The following is a 20,767-nucleotide window of genomic DNA, read 5'->3' on the forward strand; positions in this document are numbered from 1 at the left end:
CTCTACGTACCTCGATAAAATATTATACCGCGGGGGCCCAATCTTGCCTATCAAAATGCTCCACATCAAGGACCGTTACATGGATTATGACACATGTTACAGCCTCGAGATACTTGAAGGGAACCGCAGTTATGCAACTCTAGACCGCAGTCCGGGTCCGCTTTTGACGAACCTGTTTTTTTCACCTACTCACAATCAGGCGTGTATTTTTTTCGAGAACTTAAAAAATTTTACCGCGATTAACGTTGCTCAGGAAGACCGGAGAGTAGCTCAAAACCACCCTGAGCATTCCATTTTTGTTGCTTACTTGAAATGCAGCGAAATGTCCTGTACAAGGAATTTAGACATTGACTTGTGATGTGTCACTAATGTATGATGTATAGCGTATATTTATAAATCATACGTAATGCGACAGTTGGACGAAGAAAGCCCGCTCTAAAAACTAATACCCATTAAGCACTATGTAGAACAGAAAATGTTACGCAAGAAATCAACCACGCCTAAAAATCTAGATACAAGTCCATGTAACCAATGCTGTAATCGCACCTTTGAGTTCTTGACAAAATGTTTAGGTATAGAAATAGAATACACGAACGCAAGTTATCGGGAAGGGCCAGAATACATTAGTGTAGCTCTATAAGTTTATTATAATCCAAGCACGTTGAGCGTTTGAATTTATTTATTTTATTTATTTTATTTATTTTATTTATTTTATTTCTTTCATTTCTTTTAATCTTCAATTTCATTGCAAGAAAATAGGGCATATGAAAAAAAGAAACCTCCGAAAGTTGTTAATTTTTATAATCCCCCCCCACCCCCCCACCCCCCAACAATTATACCAAAATTTGGCATGTCGCAGATTTTTTAAAACGACTCACTTACGACTCACTTAAGTGATAATTAGTTACGAAGTAGAGTGAGAGAAATGTTTCACCTGCTGGTGACAGCGTCAGGGAAAGTGGATAAAAACGCGTGGGTGCTTTACTAGATTTTTTTATACCTGATCTATGTCTCGTTCCCAATCGCGATTCACTTTCAGATGTATGAGTGTGCATATATTATACCCTTGGATAGACTCTTTCTAATTAATATCTGGCCCCGAGGCCGTTGTCACGTTGCGAATCGTAAAAAATTATTACTATTCGCAGTACTGTAATACATTATCTGTGCCTGGGTTATACAATCAAGAATGCAGAGTCAAAAAATCAGGTGAAAAGGAATATTAATTTATGTGTTCTTTTCTTCCACCGGTATAATAATTTTCAACACCAGCGTGTGACTATTAATTACATTATATATCACACGTTATGCTGATTGGAAATGGCAATTAGCGTGATCCTATTCGTGGCAATAAAAATTCAAATCACGGTCATCGTTGTGTTTAATAATTGTCTACCTACGTTTTTTTTTTTTTTTTTTTTAATCTATTTTCTTTAAACACTTTTTCACTCTTAGATACAAATCGTTTTACGCTCTTCATTTTTATAGGAAGCGTTCGGCTGCATATATTTCCACTCGACTAAGTTCGCAAAGAATCAATAAATCTTTCCGGTTCACCTGCAACAGACCAGGTAAAAAAGCGAAAGTTCCCGAATGGTCAACGTTAATTTGATACCACTTCTCGATTAAATATACAATAAAAGGACAACACAATCGCGTGTAAGATCGGATTGTTGCTTGTACCGACTTCCTAGCGAAGCCTCGGGCATTGTTTATTACCAGATCAGGCATTGTTTCACTTACGGCTTCATTCTAAATTGATTATTTGAATCACCGTAATCGGTGGTCAATTTGCGTGAAATCGCATATAAACAAGACAGCTGACACATCTTTATTTTCAAATTTGACCGAATTTCTTACTAACGATTCATAATCGATCTGGTGCTAAACAAATTCCCGTCTTTATAAATCCACCTAACAAACAATGATATAATTTTATATGACAAATGAATACAACAGTGACTATTATACGTGGTACAGTTGTGCGGTTGTCATGAACTTTAAAAGTTTGAAATGAAACTCTGAGGTAGCTACGGATAATTGAACACAAATCATTAAGATGGAAAAAAAAGAAGATAAATAAACAGACGCTCGTTTGCTATTTTGAAAGTATTCAAGCCGAACAATCACAGACTATACGACGTTGTTATGAAATGTTTCAAATCGAATAATATACATCAACTATCGCTGCAGTAGTCTAGCTATCGCATTGTTCTCCGTATAATAGCTGGCTCTGAGTGAGATCATACCTTCGTCATTTTGACTGTCTCATTTAGCCGAGTTGCGTAATTATTTATCAGAGCATTGAGAAGTTCGGCGAGCTTCGTTCAGCCACTTTAACTCCTACTCAAAGCTGATATATCAACCTGTGTCCAGGATATTCTAGATCTGATATTTTCACACCGTAATGCAACACGTCTTCCGTAATCGGGTCCTAGAATTACCGCACTTGGTACGCAAATCGCAGACGTAACACACGCGTTAAATACGCACATAACTTGAGGAAATTCTATATCCTCGCAGCCGAGACTTTGCGAAACATAGTCGCACTACTCAGAATTCAATACAGGCCGCCATCTGCTGGTAGAAAATGGCGGACACTGCTCCGAAATCGTCGTATTTAATTTTAAATGTCGGTTTTCACGCTGTTTTTTAGTCTGAGAACAATTGGTGTAACAAAATAAGAGCCTGACAGCCTGCACGAGGTTTTCTGGCGCACAGTAATCGCGTTATTGCTACGAAACGATCGGCTGATACTCGCTTCGGATGCCATATTGTTTGTGCGTTGGATCTCAGTGCACGAAGTTAAATTCTTCGAGGTAAAAGTGGCGTTAATTTATCGTTACAAGTAATTAAAATCGAAGCTTCGAGCAAATCCAATTTACCGAAATTAAATTGAACTTTGGATTGTGATAGAGATGAGCGGAAGATTTTTTTGTGAAAAAAGGAAATTAATCGAGCCGCGAAATATCGTGAATTTTGCTGCATGAATTTTATTCGTCTCGAAAAACACTGTGAAATTTTTCCTAAGGCAATAGTGAAATGCGTTGGTAATCATTAAATAGAAATTAAATATTTGGCTAATGTTACGCGACGCACGTCGTAGAATCTGATCGATTCATTTTACTCCGTAGCCGTATGTCTCCGTATAAGACGCGGTGCTGATAAATCAATACCCGAGACCAAAATCGCCTTCAGCATCGATACATTTCAATGCTTATCCCATTAATCTGTGCAGTGCATTGTCACCCCGGGTTACAACAGCCGATGTCGAAGTAGACTCGCGGCCTTTTCAAAATAGACAGCGTAGAAATTCAAGCGGCATATGCGTGAAAATTTTATCATGCCTTGGTTAAAAAATTTTGAGTTATTGTTGTAAACTTGCGTCATCGTCCCTCCGGGCTCGATTTGATACAGCAAGTTGACTTTACGACTTCTCGTGTCTTCCGACATCGAGCTGATCACCTATCTTCGAAAAAATTGTTGACTATAATTATTCTCGAAACTTCAGTTTCTACTTAAGACACGCAAAAAAATCTGTACACACATATTTGTTTTAAGTCTTGGGTAAAACAGTTTCTTGTCATGATTAGATATTAGTTTGATATAAGTGAAATCTTCTGAATTTCATGTTAAACGTTATTTGAAACATTTTTTTTTCTCGCCCGTTTTCAAGAATTTCGTCCTTAATCACGTTTTCCAAATTATCTTAAATTTTCCTGAAATTTATTGTACAAAGTGATCGTTATCCTAAAACTGTTTAAATGTTTTTTTTTTTCTATTCCGACAAGTGACTTGTCACTTACATTACGAAACTCGAGTCGATGTATCTCTTAAAAAACTGAAACCCGTGCCACATTCTAACACGAGGATTATATCATAACGCCAGCTACTAGATCAAATCGATGTCCGATGGTAGAAGGCGATTGAAGGCGATATGCGGGCAAGTAGTAGAAGAAAGGTAGAAATTTTTTCTCACTCTCTCTTCGATCAGCATGCAATGGACCGAAATTGAGGCAGGGGACCATGATCCTCGGCAGCCAAAAGCGCCAGTCCCACATCGGCTCTCGTTTAAGGCACGCGCGCTTTTCAACATCTATCGTCAGATCCGGCTACAGGTTCCAAAATTCCCCGACCATATTTCGCGGATTACGCAACTCGGCTGTTTTTACGTGGGCTGAAACGGCGTTGGTATACAGGTTAATCTAAACTCGATACGCGGATTTACATTGTGCGAAGGAATTGGCGTATTCTTCGAATAAACATCTCTCGAAATTGCTCCAGCGGTTGGAAATTATAAAATACAGGTTCGGTTATACGTCGTAATTATTCCTTTGGACATCTGAATTTTTTTAACACGTAAAATGGTTATTTTTATTTACTGAAACTCGTTTTAATCACGTATTATACCGATGACCAGCGACTGGAAAGAAACCGCAACCCCATCTTTTATTTACAGACAAAAAAAAAAAAATTTGGAGCCCTAGGAATGAATTGGTTTAAAAATGAAATCTCAACGATGTGGAGCAAAAACATGACGGCATTTTTTGACAATCTTGAAAAGATTAGGAAATTCTATAAATAGATCATATAAGCCTCCCCCCAAAAAAATTAAGTTATGTTTACACCACATCGTTGAAATTTCGTTTTTAAACTAATTCATTTCTACAGCAACAATTTTTGTTTGTTAATCTAAGAAATCAAGTATACAGGTAAAAGAAACAAATTAGAAATTAAAATCCATTTCCTATATTTGTCACAGTTGGAAAATTGTTTCAATTTCCTTTAATTCCCGACAATCTTTCCGGTCTGATCTTTGATTTATGACCGATGTGGATCATCAGAGATTGCGTAGAAAAAACATTTGCCTGGTGGCGATCGGTGGACTTTGACAAATCGATGTTTGGTTTCGATATAACGACGAACGGTTAGCCGACGTCATATAACTGAACATGTATACATCACAAACATACTCGATGTCATTCGTCATTGTTACATAAAGGCTTTAACTGGCAGGTAGATACGTATAATGTAATGCCAAGGAATATAATCGCGCATTATGTTTGCTCCGCGAATTCTCTCCGAACTGACAATGAGACCTGAGTGTTGTGCAATTTCAATTACAGGTTCGCAATCTATCAAAAGACCCAAATACAAGAAGTCAAACATTGGTGTAATACTGAAACCAATCGCCACTGTGCTGAACTTTTAATGGAATAATATGTTATTCAAACGGTTATTATTCGCACACGTGACTTTGACAGAGTGAATGCGAAACTGAAGCAGATTTTAAAATTTGTCCTAACTTTTCAAGGTTAGGGAAGAAAATTTAACGCAGTCTGTTCATTTGTTTGTTTTTTTTTTTTTTTCACAGTCAATTATGAAGTCGGACAAAACTGGTTTGTTCATTTATATTTTGGAGAATAATTTTTTTGTTTCACGATGGCGTTGTTTAAAATCAACAGTTTTGGTTTATTTCATTACGAAATAGTCACGTGTTCAGTATTTATTAAATTAACACAATATCCAATTTTAAACAAGGGTTCAAACGTCGATCTCGCTTTTCAAATTACATTGAAGCGATGTAATTTCGTACCTTGACGAATTATTTCCGTCAGAAACCCATTTTTCAAAAATCCTCTGGAAACGATATTTTTATAATAGACAATTCGATACTGGTATTTTTTTTTTTTTAATCACAATATCAGCGCAGCAATATATAAGAAAGTTAAATATCTGACGATACCGAGGAACGTATTAATTTCATAAATACCCGATGTACGAATATCCGACGATACAATCACCGAAAAGCATCGATTTTCAACCAACCAGCCTCCTTAAATGAATAAATAAATAAATCATGCCTTTCAAGACTCTTGGCTAGCGTAAAAAAGTAAATTTATCGCTTGAACTTGAACGCGGCGAACTTGACCAGTTACGCGGATCATTCTAGCGTGAATCACGCTAGAATTTCTCGCGTTATACGAGAAACGTGTTATTGAGGTGAAAAATATTTCTAGAGACAGCGGCGGTCTCGATGTTTATTGTTCCTTTACGGGGACAATCACCTCGCGAACACGAACCAATCGAGACACAAATCGTATATTGTTTAAGATTTTTTTTTCTTCCTTTTTTAGCGACACGCAGCGCTTTCGAAAGTCGACGATTAGTTGGGTAATAAAATTCTTCGTTATTCATGGTCAAATTAATTCGAGGAAGGCGGTCCAGCAAATCTTATCGATGTATCTTTGAAGAAGAGAAATTACGGTACTTCTAACTAACAATAAATATTATCAATTTAGGGATCAACCAAAACTCATTAATTATTCTTACATGCAGCGGAATTCAAGAGATTTTATTGAACTTTTAAAGTATCTCAACGATCTGACTGAATTTTAGAAATTTCAAAGACTTTTGTGGACTTCAAGAAACGTCGAGTAATTTTCAATAACTGTAACAGATTTCGAGTGATGAAATTTTTATTAATCTACAATTCCAACGATTTCTGTCGAATTCAAAACGATTTCATGTGATTTGAAAACGTTGTGTTACAAGATTTTGAATTTCACAATTTTTGAGAATTTCAAATCATCTCGAAATTCGTTACCGATTTTTGTGGATCAATACGATTTCACGTTAATAAAAAAAATCTCAAGTAATTTCAAGAACTAAGTGAGATTCCGAGAAATATCATCAGACTGAGTCTTGGCGCGAAAAAATTTCACGTGCACATCAAGCAGGGAAACAAAAATAAATATGCCACATTAACTCTTTTTTCGATTCAACAAAAATTGAAGCAAATACAGCACACTCAAAAATACAAAATTACAGTACGCTATCCGTGCCAAAGTATATTATATAAATATGTAACAAAAACGAGCCGCAGTCATATTTGTTATCAAAAAATAAAAAATACGATCTGCCTGCTCTGCACTTTAAAGGCACGGTAAAAAAAAAGAAATTTTTTCAACGCAAACAATAATATCCAATTTGCAAAAGATGATCGATCTTCACGTGCCGTCCGTACGAGATTTAAGAAAATATCATTCAACCATTTCAAACGATTTCGAAAATTTATATTTATGCTATTTCAAAACTGACGCGATATTTCAGACAAGATTTGAATGAGGTTTATTTCCAAACACCTCGGTCCGAACCGATTTCAACTCGCGAGAGGTTTCGTGTTTCCAGAGTTGAACAACCTCGCGGTCAAGATTTCGCGAAAAAATAAGAAGGAGGATGGTTCGTGAGGTGAGAGACCCGCGGCGATTATCTTTCGGGTTGCATAACCGTCGGAGATGGCACGGTTTCAGGTTCGTTCACTCTCTCAAGGATGGCCCCGGCGCCTTGTGGCATCTTTAAAAATATCTCGCGATCACCGAGTTCCTCGTCCCAGTGCCCTCGACGCAGTCACGGCCAAGGCTTATTCTCGTCTTCAACGAGCATCAATGAAAGTCGCTGAATCATCTGCCGGGATGACCGCTCGCGCAACTCATTCGACACCCTCCACAGGTTTATTTCCATTTCAAGTTCAGTCCGACCGCGTCAAGGATTTCATCGTTTTTTAATCATTTTCAAAATATAACCCAACTCGAATTGAAGGACATCGGTTGGCCGAAAATCGATACGTTTTATCAATTTTATCATACGAAATAATCGTACATTATTAAACATTTATCAGATTATTATGTTCGTAAGTTACCGAGTTCTGTGTATACGAAAGCTTGTCGCTAGATATCGATGCTCTGTTTCAAATATCATTGGAATTGTTGAGGATCTAGTAGAATAGTTCTGTTTCAATTTCTACGATTGTTCGCGTTATTCAAAACACTGTTTTTCACAATATCACTCGAGCAGATTTCTTTTATTTTACGTAGTCATTCGATATTCTCATTTATTGAAAATTGACCATTTAGCTATGCCAACGTGACGAGTGAAAAATATTCCAGTCAATTTACAAGCATCAAATAAGTCTCTAAATAAAATTAGCCAGTTAGAGTGAAATCAAACGAATGTATAACTAGATTTTGAACAATATTAAAACGATGTGAAACGGATCACCAACCTCTGAAACTTTTTTTATAATTGTAGTATTTTCTTCTCTTAGGTTACGAATATAACAATCTGGCAAATACTCGCAGAACGACTATTGATTTTTGGTCAACCAGCCTGCGTAATTTGAATAAATTCCAAAAAATCATACTGCCGATATTTTGCGAAGATCCTGCTGTGAGTTGCTCAAAAGTGATGTGGCTTTCTCGATGGAACAACACCCGCTAAAAAGGCGTAAGCCACGTCTCATTAACGCTAATTGCTATGGGCCGACAGGAAGTGAAATTTCTATACTCGTTCAGCGTCGTGCATTTTAACAAGCTGATAGTTAGATCCTGTTTGTTATTGGCCCTGAAATAATAAGACGTTTCTTTCATACTAAGCTCGCGAGTTGTTGAAAAAACTAGTTATTTCGATTGAATTCCAAACTATTAGCTGATAAACTTTGAATTATAATTCTACTATGAAATTGTTTTTCGCTTAGTCCGAGAAATTTTCTGGCTAATTTTTTACGGCTTTCACAAGAAATGGGTGCATTTTCTTGACGATATTTTGTTTGATCAAATGTTGAGGCGAGCAGTTTTCAATTATTCAAGGAAATTCGATGCTAATTAAAGTAAAAACGGACTGTAATTAAAAGTAACATATCATTGAATTGCATTGAAAATATCATATCTTCATAGTGATTTTTTAAAAATGATCACACCATGTTAGAAACAGATAATGGTAAAAATAACCATCTTTGGCCTCGTTATGCAAAACCAGGTAATTTTGAAAATGATTTGCTAACTTTGAAGGCAAGTATTATTCGTCAACAATTCAAAGAAGTCAATTCTCACATCGTAATAAGTACAGCGATGTTCATCAACAGGTTTCCAGTGGCTCACTATTTTTTTTTTTGTAATCATAACTGGAACGAGTTTCCTTTTTAATTCAAATCTCAGTCAGTGACCCAAGTGACAGGAGAAATAAACGATACATTGATCACTGTAGACTCGTAAGTATCTATATAAAGAAAACTCGTTTCAGTTTCGATTCCAAAAAAATTAGTAACTCACTGTAAACCTATTAATAAGCATTACTGTACATAAAAATGTTGGTATAAATATTTAATATTCTACTTTTCCGCGGTCATAAGTTGCATAAAAAAATATTTCCAGCAAACGTGCATTCTCTCACACACGTGTTTGAATATAATTTGCTTTCCGCACACTCGCGAAAGACGTTTGTTTCGCGTAGGAGTTGGTACAAGCACGACGGCCAACAGCGTGAATATAGCCGGTGATGCGCTGTTTCGTATTCAAGGGTTGTCCAGCTCGTGACGGAAGTGTTACACTTGTACCAAAGACGAGGACAAACTTACGCAACGGTGAAAGCATCCGCCAGATTGGACAACAATTGACCCGAACTGCACTGGTGAGAACTACGCTTTAATCGTAGGGACAAACCGTGCTCGAATTTCAACATCGTAGAACTGACAGGAGTAAATTTCCGTTAAAAAACCTGATTTGCCGTTCGATCGCTTTCAATTTTTCAACCTTCGAACGAAGCATGCTTGCCAATTTTTCGCATCGCGAGAAAATTTCTCGATATGGTTACAACACGTTTCTTAACTATTTTCAATTCTTACTGTAAATGAAGATTGCTGTTCTGGGTGCGAAGTAAAAATGAGGATTCTACCTGTGTCAAAAAAAAAACTATTATTTTTTATTCCTGTCACTGTCAAGATATTTTCTTGTAACTATTCCGGTAATTTTTTGTAACTGGTGCAAGATAGGATTAAACTTAATTCCTGATTGGATTTAAAAATTTGGTAAACAAAACAAAAAAGATTTCATGCACCACATTTTTGTCAACCTGGAGCCATTTTTTCAAAGTTATATTTTTGGAATCCTGAGATGCGTTGCCAGAGGTTTCATTTCGGGCAGTTTCGAAGCGAAAACCTGACGAATGAATAGTTTTCAGTGGTCACATCCGGTGCATCGGTGCCGAATTCTGGTGTCAGCAGCTTTGACACGTTTCGGAAGAGTTCCGTCTGCGAAGGAGGACAAAACTTGTTCAGGTTCAGCGGTGAACCGATGTTCTAAGGTGGGGTGGCAATGGCAAACGTTAAATGTGCAGCGCGTTGCTCGGTTCGGTTACGGAGGAATAAAACCTGGGGGGCATCGTCGAGGAATATAAGTATAAATACCTGAGCACCGGATCAACCGGACATCAGTATCTCTTCCAAAGTTCCCCAAACCATCACGAGCACAAAATGGTCGCCAAGGTGAGATTCGCTCCAACGAATTTTGAAGTGCAAGGTCTAATTGGTGATAATTCTTCGTCGTTCGAGAGTTCAATTTCGTTTTTAGTCCGGCATTATTTTCCGTAAATTAAAGAGACGCGAAACGAAGCAACGTTTCGTTGGATTTAGATGAAATTTTCGCGGTGACCGACGTTTGTTTTTTTCTTTTCCGAGTACTTGGTTAGAAGGTCGTACAAAAATTTACACCGACTCTTTATGAATATGAAGATACGTGAGTTAAGATTGTTTTTGATGAATTTCTATGAGCACGAATTAGACATCAAGAATCAGCGGCAATTCTTCTTCAACCTTCCAACCAGACACTCGCGCGCTATAAAATTGATGAGGTAGAAAAATCTACCAGCGTTTATTTTTTGGCATTTTCATAGAACTGTGACAAGTTTTTATTTTTTTTATTTAATTGGTGGACGAAGAAAGAGGAGAGATTAAAAATTAACAATTTCGGTTACGTAAAAATTTGACAAATAAGAATTATCAACGATTAAAAGATCTCTGAAAAAGAAGGATTCAAATTTTCACTTGAAATTCATGCGATTATTAACGTATTTATTATTAGACTCCACGGTGAATAATCATCTAATTCAGAATCAATTTCTTGTTCGATACCTTTTCACTTTACGCTTAAATCCATACTGTGATTAAACTAATTTTGAAATTAATAGCGAATATTAATCTACTAAATCATTATGCATAAATTCGCATTGTCACTAATTTGTTAATGGAATTGACTGTGCCAAAAGTCTGTCACTCATTCCACAAATAAATTCGTACATACGATGTACTAAATTTCGTAAATACTAACCTTTGCAGTAATAAAATTCCTGCTTTTCCCACGGAAGTTTTCCCAAATTTGCCGGAAGGTCGTCAAAACTCGAGTTCGCAACTTTTTAAAGTTGGAGATTCTGCCAAATTCAAATTTAGTTAAAAAAAATACAAGAAATTTACACAAGCGCACTAATCCTTTTACAGTGCCTGACGTGCTGTACTTGACATATTGAAAAAAATTTTTTGTCATTAATATATTGATTGATTTCGATAAAATAAAAAATCTACCAAAATTTGACAAGGTGCGTTTGATCTTGCGAAGAGAGTCAAGAATTCCAAAATTCATCAAGAGATTCACTTATTCGGCTACAAAAATTGAAAACGTACATTTTTCAAAATCACCATCTTAACGTATTAGGATCCAAAAAAATGTTTTGTTGTCAAAAAAATTGTTTCCTTTTTTCTAAATTCATTTATTTGTAGTGAATATCAGACTTGAGGGGTTATAATGATTAACCAGATCCACCAAAGCACAATAAAAACCTCACGATCATACCCCAATAATTTGCTACCAATTAAAAATTTTCAAAATCACCATTTTCGCATATTTGCACCCGCAAAATTGTTTGTTTTGTTTTTCTAATTTATGTAATTGAAGTGGGTGTCAGACTTGAACGGTTAATGACTAATAAATCCCACTAAAGCAGAAAAAAAGCTCACCATCACACTCCAATAATTTCCAGTAAATCCAAAAAAATTTTCAAAATCACCATTTCCGCATATTTGGACTCAAAAAAATTGTTTCTTTCGTTCTTGTAATTTATCTAATTCAAATGGGCGTCAGGCTTGAGTAGTTCGTGACTAATAAATCTCACTAAAGCACAAAAAAAAAAAAAAAAAAAAAAAAAAAACCAAAAACTTCTCAATTAAAGTTCGTAATCGTCGCCACGACGCTGATGGCAGTCGTCAAGTCGAGCGTGATCCCAGCCCCTGTGGCTTACGCCACGGCGCCGATCGTCAAGACGGAGGAGTACGACCCCCACCCCCAGTACACCTACGCCTACGACGTCCAGGACTCGCTGACGGGGGACGCGAAGAGCCAGCAGGAGACGAGGAACGGCGACGTCGTCAGCGGAAGCTACAGCTTCATCGAGGCCGACGGGACGCGTCGCACCGTCGAATACACCGCCGATCCCGTCAACGGTTTCAACGCCGTCGTCCACAGGGAACCGGCGGTCGTTAAAGCAGTTCCCGCTGTTCCCGCCGCCCCGATTATAGCAGCGCCGGCCTATCGTTACCACCATTAACCAAAGGCTGCTGCGTCTGCGGCGTCGCGACGCCTTCTAGTGGACTCTTTTGTAAATACGATCACGATACGTAGATGTCGCACGCATATGCAACCCTTAACTAAACTTATTATATATATTTTATATGTAAATAAAGATTTTTTTTTACCACGATTATCGGTAGCAGTTATTTCTATTTTTTTCGTTTGATTTGCCCGATTTTAAATCTTCATCTTCGGTATTAATCAATCTAATTTTGAATAGATGGATCCAACGTTTATGGATCGAATAATCCAAATTTTCTACCACCTTCAAAGCTGTATATTTTTTTTTTTCAAATGATTCACTCATTTTTTTGTAATCGTTCCAAAATTACACGATACGGTGTTCCAAATTTCGAAAACTAAGAACTCAGGAAATCAACGAAAGTTCAGTGAATTTGCAACGAAAGTTTTGAGTTATTTATTTTTTTTTTTTTATACAGAAAATAATTTGCACGGTAACTATAATTCTTTAATTGTTGCTTCTGTGCCTGCTATTTATGATTATACTGAAAACGATAAAGATGGAATCGTTACTGAAACAATAATACGATAGGAATGGAACGATTCTAGTGTTAATTTTACAGCTCGTATATATAAGACAGAGTATTTCTCAACGAGCCGGTTTACCGTAGTAACTACGTAACACATGTGGTGTGCGATGGAACAATGTATGAATGACAATAAAGTCAGATTGTCGAAAGACTTGAGCGGTGATTAGAAAGCAGCGGCGATCCCCTTTAAAGAAGCGAAACTGAAAGAAACGCGTTGGCTCAAACGCTTGTTCGTTTCGCAAATAAAAAATTCACGTATGTTCGAGCAGGTGATCGTGCCACCGTGAGAACATGCCTGGAATAATACATAAATCGCGAGGTACAATTTGCATTCGAACAATATTATCTAACGAGTTTGTCTCGGTATGCGAGATGCCTCCGATCAATTAATTTAACAAAAAAAAAAAAAAATACAAATCGACAGAAATCTATCAATTTTCAATATCGTTATATCGAGTCCGATCGCCGTTTGATTACGATCCGACCAAACCGTTAATCAGACTAATTGCAAATTCAATAGTCACGGTTTTTAATTTTTATTTTTTTTCATTCAACTTGTCTCCTTCGACATTTTTTGCATTTTCAGATAAATCTAGGTTAATGAAAAATAACGAGAAAAGTGTTTTTCTGGTAAAAGTGGGAGGAGTGTTCGGCTTGACAGGCGGTGAACAACTGGCGATTCACACGAGTTTGAAAGTCAATTTAACGGTACCATTTAACGCCTTCGTAAAAAAACGGGAGAACCAATGTCATCGGCACATTTACACTACCGTGGTTACAATTCAGAGCGATGTTTGACGTTGCCTAAGATATTGAAGAAAATGTATGAATAAATTCATTGTATGCACAACGGACGCCAAAAGAGTTTGGCAACTCCTTGGCTTGTATCCACTCGAATCGAAATCGTATTCTTGCAAACTGTCGATTGCGATACCCTCGAATTATCTTGTCCCTCTTCTTCTAATTTCATCCCCGAGAGAGAAGACAAGAAAAAAAAATTGTTAAAATCACGGATGGTATTGAAATTTTGTCCCCCAAGATCCCGACGATCATCCGAATGCAAAGTGGAATTTATCGGTGATTCCAAGTTATAAATTGATCCGTCAATTTTTTCGATCTAAAAAATTTTTTCCACAAATATTTTCATATTTAAAATTATCTTTAAAAGAAAAGGAAGGCCGTTTACTGACACGTCAGTTATGTGATTTCTGGAATCTGGACTGCGTGTATAATATGCAGCAATTCTGCACGTCCGATTGTAATCACAATGAATGAAAAGTGCATAGCGATGCAGTTTCAATATTACAAAAGCTTTCCCTTGTAAATTTCTCACTACGTTGTTAACGCGGACTGAATAATGACGGAAAGGTATTACCGAGTATGAAACACGAAGTGCGATTCGACGCGTCTGGCAGGAAAGTTGAGCAAAGGATGAAGAGAAAAAAGAAAAAGAGAGCAAAAAAATAAAAAAAATAAAATAAAGAAATAAATTCACGACGACAGAGAAGCGCGTGAGTAGAGATGACACGGTGGCAACTACGTGTTACCTCACAACTGTCAGCGAATAACGTGTCAAGGCGTGAGGTGGATGACTGTAGAACTCCACGTGCCTTCAGACTGTCACGCACAAATCTGGACGCGTGCCTTAATCAAATAGCCAGACAAACAATCGTTACATAATTTTACTTGTGTTTATATTAACCATGTGAATAATTAGGTTATTTTCTAAATATCGCAGATACTGAAATTCTTTGTTTATTAGTCATTTTTTTTTTTTTTTAATGATTCTCAATTCAGAAGCTACTATTGTATTCGAATCCTCGTCAAACGTGTCACGTGTCACTCCATGGATTGAGAAAAAATTATCCAACTGAAAAAAATTGTGTGAAAAGTGTTCCGAACGTAAACCATATTTTTTTATATTTTTGTACCATTTTTTTTTTTTTTTTTTGTCAATGCAAAACTTTACGCCGTTTCAAGATCGGTCTGGGTTTCGCTAGAACGTTAAATATGGACAGCGATTGTAAAGGATGTTTATGGTGACTTGAAATTGCATAATTTTAAAGGGACACGCAAAAACATTAAGACGAAATTAATCCTTGCGCTGCGCACCTCCTGTGTACAATACTTGTTCAGAAATTAGTGCGTCGATACGGAGATATAGATTCAAATAACTTGAAAAAATTCTGGGGTACCCTTTAACTATTATATTTCAAGGCAAACTAGTTATTTCTAGCAAAATGAAATTTTGAATGTAAAAAAACAAATTCATAAAGCAACGAAATATCGGAAAATGGATTATTCCACTGAAAAAATCATAACTCACTGTATTTATTCAATATTTTGAGCTGAAAATTGACTGAGTAGCTCTCAAGGTACAGATATTTAAAAAAAAATATGGATACACCACGCGATGAAAAAAGATATTTATTTGAGTGAGTGAAGTTGAGTATTTGGAAAAAGAATGAATCAACGACCTTTACGATATTTCCTTATGTTGGATCAAATTAGATTATTTTAGATCTTTTTCGCGGAATTCAAGGTGAAGACGGTGTCGGGTCATTTTGACCCCAATTTACAGGAAGCGAAAATACGGTATCAGTTATATCTATTCAACATTTCATTATTACAACAATATCCAATGCAACCAAATTCAAGTCGATTGCGCGTAGAAAATTTGGAAGACGTTTGCTCTCCGGATCATCATTGTCAAAACCGTAACCACATTCTAAAAAATGATAGTAGACGCTGGTGGTAAAAACGGACAAGCCATTCATCCAAAAAGTCAAAGTGATAAGATGTTACGAATTCCGACTGAAATCTTTACCTCGGTGTCTTATTGCACTCTAAATCTGGACTAGCATGCAATGTTGTTACAGGATAATTTCGTGGACGACGGAGAGGGATGACTAATCGGATCGGATCGGGCAGGAAAGAGATCGAGGATGTTTAGTATGAGTCCCAGCTATCAGTGACGTGGTTTTGAATAATGTCAAAGTTGAAAATTTAGGTTTTGCCCAGTTGGTCTAGTTCGTGATCGAACTACGAACACCCAACTCACAATGCGCCGTAAGCGTGGAGTCGCTGAGGTCTTTCCGGGACGAGTCACCATCTATTGAGTAACCATCGTTGTAGAAAAGTTCGAGAGGTCGTACGCCAGGATCGAGGGGGCAGCCATCAGCTCGTTTAATCAAATGCAAACAAACCTTCAAGCGAGTCCTGGCGGGCGATTTACCAAAAACACGACTGGTCTTGACCGCTCTACAGACAATTGTTATTCCGTCTAACGCCTCAGGGTATCCAGTCATTTCGCACATTTCAATCCAAGGCCACTGAAGGCTGACCAAAAACCAGCTTAGCTGCGAAAATCGAGATCCTGCGGAAAACAGGGTAGCTTCTATTCTTCGACATCGAATTGGTGTGACTCGCAAATTCCAAATCGAAACCGGATCACAGGTCATTTTCCGAAAATACGGCTGACCGTGAATGTCCTCGAGAACGTTAGTATTCCATCTAATACCTGGCGAGTGGATTTGTTTCGCAAATTCAAATCCAAGGGCAGTCAAGACAGTCCAAAGTTTGAATCAGTTCAGTATTAACCAATCAGACTGATCTCTGGTCTCTTTTCTGGTCTTTTCAGGGTGAAGAGTCCTGGAGGATTCTTCACCGGCATTTCTTGCGTGACTTCACTCCGACGGGATGTTTCTCTACTTCGAACAAGGATCCGGCGCTTGTGGTCATTAGTTGTCGCCGGTGATAATCTCCGTCGCGATTTGCATCTCGGGTATCGGTATCGATTGATTCCCTGGTCGCGTAGCTGCCTTGCCGATGTCAGTAAGAGCCGCATTTAACGATGGACGGTGAAGCCTTTGATATGAAGAAAGACGACGGCGATAGCGCACCGGGAGGTCATCACGAGGACGGAGGTGGGGGCGAGCCGATGCAGCCGTCCCGGCGCATCGCAACTATATAAACCCAGACAATCTCACCCCAAAGCATCAGTGTTTCTTCGCCGATCCTCTTACGAACAAACATGGCTTGCAAGGTGAGTTTTCGGGTGACAAGACCTCGAGGTTCCCATCGAACCGTAATCGCGGAAGATGAGTTTTCGACCAATCATTAGAAAGAAGGATAACCAACTTGACTGACGGTTGAAAGACGGACTTTCGTGAACTGGCTGACGATCGATCCATCCTCACGAAGCAAATTCAACCACGGATTCATCTTAACGAACAAAACAACTATTTCAAAAGTGACAACAAAATGACAGAGACACAAGTAGGTGCAGTTCTGTCCCAGGACGTTACGCGACGACAAAGCATATTCCATTGGCGTCCTTTTATTCACGAGTACCCTGCACGTATAAATAATCCTCCGGTACGTGTCGCTGCATTATAACAACTCCAATGAGGCTAAATTTTATTGCATTATATCACCTGTTGCGTATGAATACGAAATATGGTCACGGGGAGTGGCGATAGTCGGCTCGAGTCGATTACGTCAAAAACGCGTTGCACTGACCATCCTAGAATCGGGGTTCCCGGATATGGTGGGTAGTGCTGTGAATTGATTTGGCTGCACTTGAGTTTCACCAGACGTTATTGGCTCAAACTATCGGACAGATCGTTCGAACACTGTCAGGCGAAGACTGCTATAGAGTAAATTGTACTGCAACATTCAGGGTGAAACGTGTATCGATGTTACCTTTGAGGTTGCTCTCGTCATACCGCCGCGATTTGAAAATGGGAATATGTAACTCAAACCGTCAATAGATATTCGGTGTGATCGAATTTCTGTTCAACCTCGTTTTTACTCCATGAATAGTTGCAACGGATCTTGAACCACGTACACTTATCATTCCCATCAGATTCCATTCTCTCGTATTGTATTCGTGTTAGTATAAACCACTGTTTCAATTGGCAACCGGAAGGTAAAAATTCAACCACTAGTAACGCCATCGGCAGAGTCTCTCAACAGTTTCACTATAAAATACAATCTCCGTGTCGGTTACCTGTTTTTTGACTTACAAATATCAGTCGCGAAGTGACAAAAGTGACACCTATTAACCCTTAGCGGCCACACGAGGTAACTAGTTACCCCAGGCTCAGAATAAGTGAAATTATTAGCCCCTCCGGTAATTTTGCAAAATAGATATACTCTTTGAATGATCGGCGGATAGCGTTATTTTTTTATGGCAGTGGTATATGTTGCGCGTGCAATCCTAAAATTTTAGCCCTCGATATTGAAAAATGGCGGAGTAATGAATTTTCTTCTGAAAAAAGCCATTTTTTCTGAATTTTCACATATACGACCAGTTTTTTGAACGCCATCTACAAATTGACTGATAAAAATCATTACAAATATTGAAGAACTCTTCAAAAAACATGAGACAATCGGTTAGAAGTCTTAAAACACCCATATACGTGTCTTGTACAACTAGGTTTTTCAGCATGGGGTAACGAGTTACCCCATGTGGCCGCTAAGGGTTAAAATAAATCCCCATCAGCACCCCCATGGTATCAAAGATTCTTTGTTTCGTTTCTTCCAGCTCATAATTGTCCTGGCAGTGGCAGCCGTGGCCAATGGCGGAGTAGTGCCAGTGGCACCAGCCGCACCAGTGCTGGCTAAGCTTGAGGATTTCGACTCGGTCCCGCAGTACAGCTTCGCCTACGACGTCCAAGACACTCTGACCGGTGATTCCAAGGCGCAGTACGAGACGCGAAACGGAGACATCGTCCAGGGCAGCTACTCTCTCATTCAGCCCGACGGAGTTCGTCGCATCGTCGACTACACGGCGGACCCCGTCAACGGGTTCAACGCCGTCGTCAGTAACGAACCGGCCCTGGCCGCCGTCGCTCTGGCCCCAGCCGCCGCCGCCTTCCCAGTCGCTCCTGCCGCCCCCGCCGCCCCCGTCGCTCCAGCCATCCCAGCGTCGGGCCCAGACTCCGACGTCGAGGTCGTCGAGGCCCGTTCCGGGCCCCTCAGGAACGCTCCGTTGGCCAAGGACCCCGCCCCCAAGGCCTCCGCCCCCGCTCGACTCGTCGCCAGCGCCCCAGCCGCCCCCCTGGCCCCCGTCAGGGCCGCAGCAGCGCCCCTCAAGTACGCGGCCTACACGGCACAGGCCCCGGTGGTCGCTGCACCCCTTGCAAAAATTTCTACCCTCAACTACGCGACCTACCCTGCCTACTCCGCCTACACCGCAGCCTACTCCTCACCCTTCGCCTACTCCGCCCCTGCCGCCGGTCTGACTTACGCCCCCGCCGCATTGTGAGGTGTCAAAAGCCGGCCAGGGAAATGGACGCACCGTTTTTTACCGCTGATTTCATATTCGTTCACATCCGTACGGTTCTTTCCGAATTCTGTGATCAAGTAAACCTGAGAAACTTATCATTATTCAAGCAATGTAGAACACAGTTCAAATTCTTTCACGCATACCATTGACCTGCAAATATATATACTGGAATGATCGAAAATTTTTGGCTAAATGTGGTACTCGTGTTGCCAAAAATGGTGCTTCTGTAATCCCGACCCCTTGGAGAAATGCTTGCTTGTAACCGGAAAGAAAATTTTTATATCTTCGTTGTGAACGTGTCAGTCAATCTATTTGTTTTTCTTTTTTTTTTAATTATTTTTATAAATTGTAGCTTTATTCTATGCGATTGAAATTTATTTAGCATCGTGGAGTGAAGGATATTCGAATTGTAGGTCAAACAAGTACGTCACATGAATTATTTGATAACTTTTCGACCCGAGTGTGTGGGTCCTTCTCGGAACGATATTACACTTATTAACAGTGTCAGGAACAGATGGAAAAACGAACATCGTCGTACAAATATTTTTTCATATCCATAAATGTCCAAATTTGGATTTTGATTTCGTTTTTTCATCTGCTGCTGACAGTGTTAATAATAAATTTATATCGTTCTGAAAAGGTCCCATAATTTATGTGACGTACTTCTTTGACTTATAATTCCAATATCCTTCACTCTAGTATATCATCGAGATAAGATTTCGATATTTTTTACTTAGCATCGTATAAAAGTACATTCATTGTCAGAGAAATATACATTTGTTATTCGTAACAACAGAGTTTCTGACGTAGGTTCACCGGTTGACAAATTTTTCTTCCGAGTGCAAGGTGCGGTGACTTATGCACGTCACGGATAAATCCCTTTTGTATCTGGAATTGTGTAATATCTTGTAAGGTAAATAAACCGTTTGTAAGCCTGTTTCAATACTTGGTTTTTAATTTATACCCACTTGATGGTGAAATTCTGGAGAGAAAAATACGAAGTAGGATTGTCGACAGTCTGACGAAAAGAGAGTGTCTACTGAATTTACGAAACTGGATAAATTTAACTCTTTATTAAACACAAAATAAGAAATACGTATGTCGGATACTCTTTTTCGTTGACGTTAATCTGTTCGATCAATGTCAATATAACTTCTAATTTAAGTTATCCGGAAGAAAATTTCAATCATAATGATTACGAAATTGTTTCTTTCAACAAGGCTGCTCTGAAACAGTGAAACTTGCTCTATTTAAATTTGTATGAATCGCATCACTTGAAACTTTAAAACATTGCATACCAACATCTGGTACTTTAAATAAATAATTCTTCCTTCTTTCATCTCAAATCCAGTTCCCGTTTTGTAAGCAACTATCTTGCCGATGAGAGCCTTTCAAAAAACGCAAGATCCGTTTTTGACATTACACAAAAAAATAATCTCATCTAATTGTAAGATCGAGGAATGGATAGA

General features: G+C 38.6%; 2 protein-coding genes across 2 annotated transcripts; both read left to right on the forward strand.

Annotated features, from left to right (window-relative positions):
• The first annotated feature begins 10,137 nt into the window (after positions 1-10,137).
• On the forward strand, positions 10,138-12,591 carry LOC124182924 (larval cuticle protein A2B-like). The gene is made up of 2 exons (XM_046570733.1): positions 10,138-10,321; positions 12,058-12,591. The coding sequence occupies exons 1-2, from the start codon at positions 10,310-10,312 to the stop codon at positions 12,430-12,432; spliced, it is 387 nt and encodes a 128-aa protein (XP_046426689.1). The 5' UTR covers positions 10,138-10,309; the 3' UTR covers positions 12,433-12,591.
• A 4,428-nt stretch (positions 12,592-17,019) lies between these two features.
• On the forward strand, positions 17,020-19,857 carry LOC124182910 (cuticle protein 21-like). The gene is made up of 2 exons (XM_046570719.1): positions 17,020-17,051; positions 18,555-19,857. The coding sequence occupies exons 1-2, from the start codon at positions 17,040-17,042 to the stop codon at positions 19,275-19,277; spliced, it is 735 nt and encodes a 244-aa protein (XP_046426675.1). The 5' UTR covers positions 17,020-17,039; the 3' UTR covers positions 19,278-19,857.
• Positions 19,858-20,767: the final 910 nt, after the last annotated feature.

The sequence above is a fragment of the Neodiprion fabricii genome, chromosome 5, assembly GCF_021155785.1.
Source record: "Neodiprion fabricii isolate iyNeoFabr1 chromosome 5, iyNeoFabr1.1, whole genome shotgun sequence".
Classification (NCBI taxonomy): domain Eukaryota; kingdom Metazoa; phylum Arthropoda; class Insecta; order Hymenoptera; family Diprionidae; genus Neodiprion; species Neodiprion fabricii.